Source organism: Ipomoea triloba, chromosome 4 (genome assembly GCF_003576645.1).
Source record: "Ipomoea triloba cultivar NCNSP0323 chromosome 4, ASM357664v1".
NCBI lineage: Eukaryota > Viridiplantae > Streptophyta > Magnoliopsida > Solanales > Convolvulaceae > Ipomoea > Ipomoea triloba.
The window spans coordinates 33,015,304-33,026,842 of NC_044919.1; the positions used below are offsets into that span (position 1 = coordinate 33,015,304).

The 11,539-nt window shown below is 31.1% G+C and overlaps 1 protein-coding gene across 1 annotated transcript; it reads right to left on the reverse strand.

Annotated features, from left to right (window-relative positions):
- Positions 1 to 2,133: 2,133 nt before the first annotated feature.
- On the reverse strand, positions 2,134 to 5,518 carry LOC116016186. Its single transcript, XM_031256350.1, has 5 exons — positions 5,017 to 5,518; positions 4,747 to 4,935; positions 3,739 to 3,831; positions 3,210 to 3,634; positions 2,134 to 2,775 (listed from the first exon to the last, which is right to left on the reverse strand). The coding sequence occupies exons 1-5, from the start codon at positions 5,516 to 5,518 to the stop codon at positions 2,134 to 2,136; spliced, it is 1,851 nt and encodes a 616-aa protein (XP_031112210.1).
- Between the last annotated feature and the right edge of the window lie 6,021 nt (positions 5,519 to 11,539).

Genomic DNA, 11,539 nt, shown 5'->3' on the forward strand with positions numbered 1-11,539 from the left:
AAAATAAATAAATAAATAAATGACTTTTTTTCATATTTTTTTTTTATTTCATTGTTCAAAAGTAGGGGATGAGTAGGTAATGTGTTTTAAATTACTAAAAGATTTGAATCTAATAGTAATATAACAAAAAGTAGACACTTCCAATAGATGCCAAAAATCTTGTGGTCTAGTGGCACCTGGTGTCCCAGTTAACACTCCCACATGGATGATGGGAGTGAATTCGATCCTCAGTAGAGGCAGCTGTTGACTCGAGTCAGTAGTACTCAAAAATGGTGATGAAAAATATGACGATGAAAGGTTAATTCTAATTTTTGGCCTATGAATATTACAATTTTCTCACATTTTGTTATTGAGTTTAAAATAAACAAAATTTGATACACGCATATTAAATATATGAGTCACTTAAGTCCTCTACTAAGACTAAAAATTAATACTCATTCCGTTTAATTGTATGTGTGTAGTTTGATTAACGAGGCTTAACTGAAATTATTTTTAATTTAGTATATAAAGTTTATATATTTAAAATAATAAAAAATGCTAAAAAAAATTAGTTTATCAATAAATAGTAAAAAGGCGGACGATGAAACGGGACAAAGAAAAAATAATAATAATAATAGTAGTAGTAGTAGTAGTAATAATAATAATAATAATAATAATAATAATAATAATATTATTATTATTATTATTATTATTATTATTATTATTATAATAGAACGACGCCATGCTTGAGTTCAACTGCTGGGTTACTTGCTAAATAATACTCCGTAATAATTTTATTATTATAAAATTATTATTATTATTATTATTGGGATGGGATATGGTACTTGAGAATATGGTGAAGTTTTCAAACAAATGATGAAAGGAATCTAAGCCACGATAGGTGGGCCACACCATGACATAAAACAAGTGACTCATCTGCATTACCCTCACGTCAGCTCAATTGCTGAGTGCCAACCTCGTTACTTTTCTAGCAAGAAAACCAACACAAGATACATAAAACTCATAATTTTAAAAATATAAGATATGATTTAAAAAAAAAAAGATATTGAATATGTAGAAAATCTATTAATACAAAAAATATATAAATATATTTGTAAAAAAGTTTTTAAAAATGTATAAATATTAATTTTCTAGTTGCATAATTTAAAGTAATACACTAATATATATATATATATATATATATATATATATATATATATATATATATATTATTAATTGACTCAACAAAATTTAAATCATTTAATAATTATTAATTAGACCAATGAAATGCACTTTAAAACAAGTTTTCTTTTTAATTAAAAAAACCTCAAAACATTTTGAAGAAGTTTCCATGAATTTTTCAAAGCAAAAATCATGCTTGAAATATAAATAAATAAATAAGTAAATAAATAAAGTTTTCAAAAAAAAAAGTAAAATAATAATAATAATAATAATAATAATAAAGGTGCTCCATCCTAAGCATTTTTGCATATCATAGCTCGTCATAGACACACGAAGGAATTTTATTGATCAAAATTTCTCATCAAAATTTGAAGGTTAACAGTATTTTTTTTTATTTTTTTTTTTGTCAATACTTTAGTAATTTGCCTAATTCCGTTTGATTCAAGTAAGCCATGAGTAAAAATTTATTCTTTTTATCCGATTTTACTAACATACTTTAGGGAGTATTATAAAACTCCAAAATAACATTATAAAATATACAAATAGCTACTGGGATCTCTGCTATATATATATATAGCCCAAATATCACCTTGGGCTCAATCCAGTCCAATATGGCACCATAAGATGAAATGGAAAATTATATATTGTGGACCATTAAAATTAAAATTGCAATTTTTATCCTTTAAGTTATACTCACCATACAAACTTTATGCACAAAGTAATGATTTTAATCATTGAAAGACGAAATCAACAACTTTATTAATTAAGTGACAAAAATAGTCCTATAGGGACTAAAATCACAATTTCATACCTAACACACCGAATAACTGAATGAACAAAAATGTAATTTTTCCTATTAAATATAAATAAAAGTCAAAACAAACTAAACTTTGGTACTCAAGAATGGCAGGTGGTAACTCTTGCAACGACTGGCACGAAAATGACGATACACACAATCTGGAGAGTTGGCCATTATGTAAACTGTGATTTGTACGAAAACAAATAGCGAAGTACATAAATTCCTTGAGAATAAAATGGACCCGACACTTCAACATGAGCAATGAAACTTGCTACGATAACGAGAGTGACTACTAGGATGACGTACCAGGTGCCATTGTCATCAGCTATCTTCTCCAAGAAAAAGGCTTGGCAGCAAGCCAAGGTGGTGAACACGATGGCGAAGAACATGGCGAGAAGAACGAGGGTGTACTTGAGGGGCAATCCAATGTAAAAATCGTTGAAATCAAATTTGGTGTTAAGTATCGCGAGCAGACCGGCTATGTTGAAGACGGAGGCGAAGAGAGCCGCGCCCAGGAAAAATAGTAGCCGCCATAATTGGAGGTTTTTAATCTTGAAAAAGATTGGCACGCCGTTGTCCGGATCAAAACCTCCTGGGACTGTGAAAACCGCTGCGAAATTGATGGTGGCGAGGAGGGTAGCCAATACTAAAGCGTAGTTTGCTAGGTCTCTTATGGTTGTCTCTGCATCGTTTCGGAGTGTTTCATGTTCTTCCTCAAACACCTCGGTTGCTGTCTTCTCTGTCTTCTGTGTCTTGTCATCCTTATTGTTGTTTTTCCGGTTCCATAAACTTGGATGTGTACAATGTTGTACCCGCTGTTGGATTCCAACAACATTAGCATATCAAATTGAAGACTGACAATGTAATATAAAAACATGGGCATTGGGCAATCCCACCAACTTGGTTAGGCGGTTGACTAAGCAATAAGTTTGACATAACCTAGGCAGCTTAGGATCAAATGTTTACTATTGTGTCTAAAGCTATCCCTTCATGCCTCTGCCTATCAATTTCCTCACACCCTGACCTATGTTCTAATACCACTTATTAGGATCAATCTTTTAGTTGGTTCTTCAGACTTCTGGCCCCGGACTTAGACTTGGCTTTTCAGACCTTAGCCTAACACAAGTCTACTTCCTTGTGATCTTTTACCAAGGGTCACAAGGCATGCAAGATTTACTAAAGCACACTCTCCATTAGTTGCAGTAGGTTTCCCTAAAAAACATGGTGAATGTGTATAAACATGCATTACCTTAAACCAGAGCACAGACCATGACATCTGCTTCAAAGGGCCATGGGGAAAAGTTTTTTCGCCGCCTCGCTTTGCTGCATAGTGCATAACGGTGTTTCCTTTTAAATCAATATCAGACAGCATACTATCCTTATTGACAAGGTTTTCCATCAAGTAATCATAAAGAAACCGGTTCTTAACCGCTGCTGCTATATGCAAAATGTTGCTTCCATTTTCATCCCATGTTTCTGCGGCTTCTGGATGTGTCTGCAATATTTCTTTCACCAACTCAGTGATCCCATGCTTGGTTGCTTGCAGTAATGAATTCTGCAATTCTCGCAAGTGGTAGTGATTCCACTCATCTAGTTCTATCAATCTTCTTGCCAGCATTACTGCAAGTATGTGTCTCTGCTTCGCATCGTCAATGGATGCTAGCCAACCATTTCCTACAGAATGAAAAACAGATAATATATTAAATTAAAGAAAGCTTGTTCTGATACATGGATGGGTAGTTTATAAAGAAGAGAATACAGAGATCGAGATGTCGCACTTAAAATGTAATCGATGAATGGTGATCTTTTTCTTTTGGTGAAGACAGTTGAACCGTCCTGCTGTATTGTTACTTCAAATAGCGCCGGTATACCTGTTTCATAATCCAACAAAAACTGATTGTAGGAGTGGTATAATTTTCTTGTTTTGGTAAATGGATGAAAGTAAATTACTTGTTTGCCCACAAATGTTAAATTTCCTCGCCTGCTCACACCTCAATCCCACACCCGATATTGGATTAAGAAATTACTTGTGATTCAGAGAATCATTACATGAGAGGATCAGTGGCTAGTAACACCATCAGGTCACGATATTGCAGTCGTTATACTATGGACCATGGTCCACAATGCATTGTGAACCATGTACCATGGTTGACACTGCAGTTGTGTTGAACTGTACTGCAGTTGTGTTGAGAGGGAACTGCAGTTGCGCGGAACAGAGACTGTTTCTTTCGTCTGGAACTACAGTTGTGTTGAATTGATACTACAGTTGTGTTGAACGGATACTGCAGTTGTGTTGAACTGATACTGCAGTGTGTTAAACGATGAAACAACCTCTGTTCAGCCCAACTGCAGTTCTCTAGCTTTCTACACAACTGCAGTATCAGTTCAACACAACTACAGTATCCGTTCAACACAACTGTAGTATCAGCCATAACCATGGTCCACAATGACCATAGCATTGTGGACCATGGTCCACAGCATAATTTGCGACGATATTGGGTTTAATTGTCACATACTCACATTGTTGCTTTCAGGGCAATAAATCACTCATTCACCAGGATGTACTTTTAATATTGTTGTTGTTAGGGCACGAAATTAAAGTACTTGCTCACAAATGAAAAATTTTGTTGCCCTTAGGCCCCACATCTTGGTCCCATAGGATACGGGAGGGGTAAATCATTATAACTCAGAGGCCTATTTGATAAAAGGATTAATTTTTAATGCCTATAAAGAATATTCACATTGGATATAACTTTCATGCTGTAGCATAAAAGTAAAGTACTTACAGCAATAGATTATGGTTTCAAAAAACTGCCAAAAGAAGATTGGCATGCTGCCCAGAACTTGGAAGCTGAAGGGCGATGCACTCCTGAATGAATGCGGCTGCGTAGCCAACACATTCAGGGCAGTGATGCCACTTCCATTTGGAATACGAGCAAGCTGAGGAAACAAGCTCAGTATCTTCATTGCCAGATCTGTTTAACAGAACATATATGCATGTCAATCACTACTTATGACACAAATGCCAATTCGAAAACGGAATTGTTAATTGTTACCATAACGTTCATGCATTACGGCTGCATGGAGAATCGTACAACCATCGTTTCTCTTCAAAGTGGACTCGCTCGTAGCATCTATTGCGAGCATGGAAAAGACTTCTTCTTCCCCGGCAGCCGCCGAAACATAAAGAGGAGTTTCTCCTAGGATGTTGGCAGCCAAGGCAAGATTCTTGTCCGCATAAAACATGATACTCGCCGCCTCCTTTTGCCCAAACCTAGCCGCCTTATGCAACGGCGTGTCCCCATCGTCGTTCTTCATCCCAAGCTCTTCGGTGCTAACCAGAGATTCTTGAATCAACGCTCCAAGCGCAGCCACGTTTCCATAGACGGCAAGGAAATGGAGGATGGTGTTTCCTCGTACATCCACCGGCCTATTTCTTGCCTCCCTCCAAAAACGGCGAAGGGTTTCCATATCCTGAGGCGTCAGAGCCTTTGATGACGAGGTTGCCGCTCTGTAGGCCGCCGACAAGGTGGCGCTGTTTTCTCTGTTACTTGCCATTTTGTTAGCTAGCTTTAATTTCTTTAATGCCTACAATTGGAGTTTAATTTGCCCTTCATAACTTCATATATATATATATATATATATATATATATATATATATATATATATATATATATATATATATATTTTTCTGGTGACTTAGGCAGTAAATGATCAAGTTAAGTAATTGTTAGTTTAGAAGATTGGAAAAATGACCATACACATGAGAGAAAATTTTAAAGAAAAAAAAAAGATTCCCATCAGAACGCAAATACAGGAATTTAAAATTACTAAGATTTGGAAAAATGAGCAGACACATGGGAGAGAAAATTTTAAAGAAAAAAAAAACGAGGTAAAAGGCAGTAGACAGTATGTAGTGATTCCATTGACAGTTGTGATTCCATGTGATGTTTGAACACTCTCCTACAAAGGAATTTATTATTGCACCAAGTCATCATTAACAGTTTTAAATTTATTTAACTCACTATATACAAAGTATTAAAAATACTAGCTAGACTACGACATGAAAAGGAATGACCAACTGAGTGATACATAATTTTTGTACTAAAATATTACAAATTTAAATCTTATCACTTTGTTGGTCGAGCCCTTCACACAAGGTGCTTCTAGTCTAATTTATGAATTATTACCAACAAAAATTTAAGTTCTTATTTTCTATAAATTTCATAAATAAAATAGCAGTAAAATAAACAATGAGTTAAATTCTATATATTTTTGATTGGTCAATTTTAAAATTTCTCAAAATTCTATATACCACATTCTTCACACACAAACTAGTTTCATTATAGCAATACTAAAATATCATTTTAATTCTACTATAGTTTCATTCGACGACCATGGTCCACTATATAACAATTGTTCCTTCAATTCAAACATATAAATTGAAATGATAATTGGAATCAAATACTTGATAATAATGGGTTTAAGTATATTGAATCTTATTGTTTAATTTGGTAGTAAATAGAAATTAGAATTAAAATAAATAATTAATTATTAAAGTAAATAAATGACTTTTTTATATTTTTTATTCCATTGTTCAAAAGTAGGAGATGAGAAGGTCATGTGTTTTAAATTACTAAAAGATTTAAATTTAATAGTAATATAGCAAAAGTAGACAAACAAATATAGTAATGCATATCGAATCTCATAATAGAGTACAAAAGTCTCCAACTAAATGCCACCTAAATAAGGGTATCCTAGTCAGTAAGCTGCCATTTTCGAGACTATATGCTTAGTTTTCATAATGCATATTTTAATTCATAATAATTTCTTATCCTTAATTTTATACTTGTGAATTGACGTATACTAATTTTTTTTTTAATTAAAAAGTACTGGTATTACCTAATAAATTTGAACCCAAAAAAAAAAAAAAAAACATGATCCGCTGGGCTATCATTGATATTTGAGATACACTATACGAATCATTAATACAATGTGGCTCTGAAATAACTCAAACAAGTTGTAAAATGGATAAAACATAACTCTTGTATCTAATAATAATAATAATAATAATAATAATAATAATAGAACGACGCCATGCTTGAGTTCTGGGTTACTTTGTTTCAAAAAAAAAACTGCTGGGTTACTTTTTAGATAATAATAATTTTATTATTATTAGGAATAAGGGTCAAATAGGCTACCGAACTACACACGAAACTGCAATTAGACCATTGAACTCAAAAACAATGCAATTGGGTCCCTGAACTACACAAATCCATGCAAATTAACCCAAAATGACTTGTTTGACTTGATCTTCCGGTTACCAACTTTAAAAATAGTCTTTTAAAATAATTTTAAATAAAATAGTTAATTAAAATTAAATTTAAAATTTAAAATTAAATTTAAATGTTATGCTGCAGTCGGGGTGCTGCAAGCCATCGAAAGACTGCAACTTCGAGTATATGAGCCCAACGAACTGGACCAAGACCCTGACCTCGTCCTTGATCAATCCAGATTGTAATACTTGGAGCAATGACCCGAAAACATTGTGCTACGGCTGCCAATCGTGCAAAGCCGGGCTGCTCGACAACATCAAGACGGACTGGAAGAAAGTCGCTATCCTCAACATCATCTTCCTTGTCTTCCTTATTATTGTATACTCTGTGGGGTGTTGTGCTTTCGGAAACAACAGGGAGGACAACTCCGATTTCAAAACTAATTAAATAAAATAGTTAATTACTATTAAATTTAAAATTTTAAAAAAAAAAAAAAAAAAAAAAAAAAGGACCCAATTGACTTGTTCCTTTTATTTTTTTTATTTTTTAAATTTTAATTAATTTATTTAAAATTATTTTAAAATATTATTTTTAAAGTTGGTAACCGAAAAATCAAGTCAACAAGTCACTTTTGGTTAATTTGCATGAATTTGTGAAGTTCAGGGACCCAATTGCATTATTTTTTAGTTCGATGACCTAATTACAGTTTTGTGTGTAATTCAGTGGCCTATTTGACTCTTATTCCTTATTATTATTAATGGGATGGGATATGGTACTTGAGAATATGGTGAAGTTTTCAAACAAATGATGAAAGGATTCTAAGCCACGATAGGTGGGCCACACCATGACATAAAACAAGTGACTCATTTGCATTACGTAACCACCCTTACATGACATCAGCTCAATTGCAGAGTGCCTAATTGTTACGGAGTATATAATAATAATAATAATAATAATAATAATAATAATAATAATGTTTTCAAAAATAATAATAATAATAATAAGCGGTTGTTTCGTTGCGGTGGTGGTGGTGTAGTGAGAGATAATAATAGTAATAAGTGATTGTGTGGTTGTGATGGTGGTGGTGTAGTGGGAGATAATAATAATAATAAGTGATTGTGTGGTTGTGAACTTGTGATGGTGGTGGTGTAGTGGGATATAATAATAATAATAATAATAATAATAATAGTAGTAGTAGTAGTAGTGTGACTGTGTGAGACTTATTTGGATTTAGTTTTTTTTTTTTAGAAAATAAAGTAAACCAAAACTTCGTAGATTGACTTCACAAGTTAATTTCTCAACACTACCTGAAAGACTATGTCGAAAGTTTAACTATTTAGTCAATAAAATTTTTGGTCACACATTGGAAATATTTGCTAGCACACCTAGCAGTTAGCACTTACAAAAACTTGAAAATGTTAAAAGGAAAAATTTTTCTCTGAGACCGTCTCACGGAACCTTATCCATGAGACGGATCTGGTTTTTTTATAAGTATTACATTTTTTTCACATAAGTATTATACTTTTCATCATAAGTAACTCTTCAACTCTTAATATTATATTTTGATTTAAAAGTATTACATTTTTCATCAAAAGTATTACATTTTCTCTCATAAGTAACAATTAAACAATTTATCCATGATTAATATTACATTTTTTTCTCATAAGTAACTATCCAAGCCTAAATATTACATTTTGATTTAAAAGTCTTATATTTTTCCTCAAAAGTATTACATTTTTTCTTATAAGTGACAAATAATAATTTATTTGTCATTACTATTACATTTTCCAACATAAGTATTACATTTCCATCATTACCCGACTCATCTCGCAGATAAGGGTCAGTGATATGATCTCACAAGAAACTCACTTTGTTAAAATGATAGTATGATATTTAATAAATTGAAATGTATAAAGTAAATGAGATAGAGAATTTAATTTTTATAGAGGTTTGAGGATGATGTAATTCCTCTATTCCACCCTCCTCCTTTCAACTTCATTGTTGGAATTCTAGCCATTTCTGACCAATATTTCCGTCCAACAAAAAGTTTGCTCGGTATTTTAATTTGTTAAAAAGCACAACTTTCCATTACTAATGAGAAATAAACAGAAAGATAGTTAGAATTTACGTCCAACATGCAATAATGTATTATATTTTTCCTCAAAAATATTACAATTTTTCTTATTCGTAACAAATATTTTATTCTTGATTAGTTTTACATTTCCATATTGATCCGACCTAACTCAACCCGATGTAATGATTTGTGATACGGTCTCACACAAGTGTGACCCATTATACAATAATATGCCACATAACTGATGAAATTGGAAGGCAGTCAACCAACCATTTATAAGATTTGGTTTGATATTTTATTAGGTGTGTACACACTGTATATTAATCTAGCTATATATTCCGATTTAAACACAGATTACGTGCCCAAACATGTATTGGAACCCAAACTTAAATATAATTGAAAAATTAAGGTGTGATTATCCTAGATCAGCAAACTTAAATTATGCATGCCAAGTTGTATCCATGTGTTTTGACGATTCGCATAAATCTCAGTTTATATACACAAAGATCACGTTAATCTATACTATATATAAAAACAATTTCCTCCTCTCAAATTTTCCCCCCAAAACTTAGGAGTATTTTGGTAAAATCATTTACTTTATTTATTATTATTTTATTATTTTATTAATTATCCATTCTATAATATTATTATGGTAATATATGATAATGATAATATGATAATATGGTAATATTGTTAATATTAATGGGTGATGGGTGATTGGTGATATATAATTGATAATTGATAATATGGTATATGGTATTATTCTTAATATTAATATATTAATATATAATATATTAATATATACTAATATTAATTAATTAATTGGTGATTATTTTAAAAAAGAATAATTAATTGGTGATTGGTGATTAGTGATATGGTAATATTGTTATATTAATATTAATTAATATATATATATATATATATATATATATATATATATTAATTAATTGGTGATTGGTGATTAGTGATATGGTAATATTGTTATATATTAATATTTATATTTATATAGATTGATATTGATATTAATTAATTAATTGGTGATTGGTGATTAGTGATATGATAATCTATATCTATATATATTTATATAATTGACATGTAATTAACTATATTAGAATGAAAAAATTATATAATATTGTAGTAAAATTTTTACATGTCAATCATCTATATTTACATAAAATTAAAATTAATTATACTTTCCTTTTGAAAAATCTTCCATATTATGTTTATCCTCCACTATATAATGATGAGAAATGACTCTTCTCTCACAACGTACCAATATCTGTGCTCTCACTATTAGTTAGAGATCTATAATCTGTAATTCTACGAAGTCGAAGATCGAACTTTAACACGCGTAGAATTGTTATGGTATGCAGTATGATTTAATTTTTAGTTGATTCATTCTGCATGTTGGAGATCCTTATGGTGTAGTCTGCATTCCATAGAGTATTTTGTAGTACTGTGATTTAGTTTGATTTTAACAGCTCAATATGCTTTAATTTTTGCTGATAAGGTTTCAAGTAGCTAGGCCAATTTTGTCTTGGGCGTATCACGTATGTAAAATTACAATTTTCAGAGTGATTGTAATGAACAATCAAATGTTTTCTATAATTATATATTTTAATCACATTACTTTGATTGGTAATTTCTAATGAAAGAACATTGTATTGTAACTTTGTATTACAAGATTTTGAATGATAATACCTTATTTAACTATTCATCTTTTTAGTTGTAATGTGCAAAATAACTAGCAATCTACGGATGCCCATCTATATATTGTAGAATTTGCAATCTTGATCTTTCCCATTTACAGATGCTTATGTAATTTGGTAAAAATGGTGGTTACTATACTTGAATAATAAATCCTCAATTATTCATTCCAATTGTTCGTTTTACCATTCCAATTCTTCATTTTATAAAAAATGGTGCATTGGAAGCTAAACATGGGCCATTGTATCATTGATTGTTGATTCCAATTATTATTAATCTTTATCANTTAATTACCATACTTATTCATAATACATGGACGTCATAATTATCATAATATTAATCTATACTATATATAAAAACATAAGAATAGTAAAGGCATATTTTAAATTTTAAACAATAGTAAAGGTAAATTAAAAATAGAATGAAAATATTTCAATAATAATATTCTACATCATTAATTAAAAATAGAACAGAAATTAGGTAAAAATACCAGTGGATCTATTATTCTAATTGACTAATTAA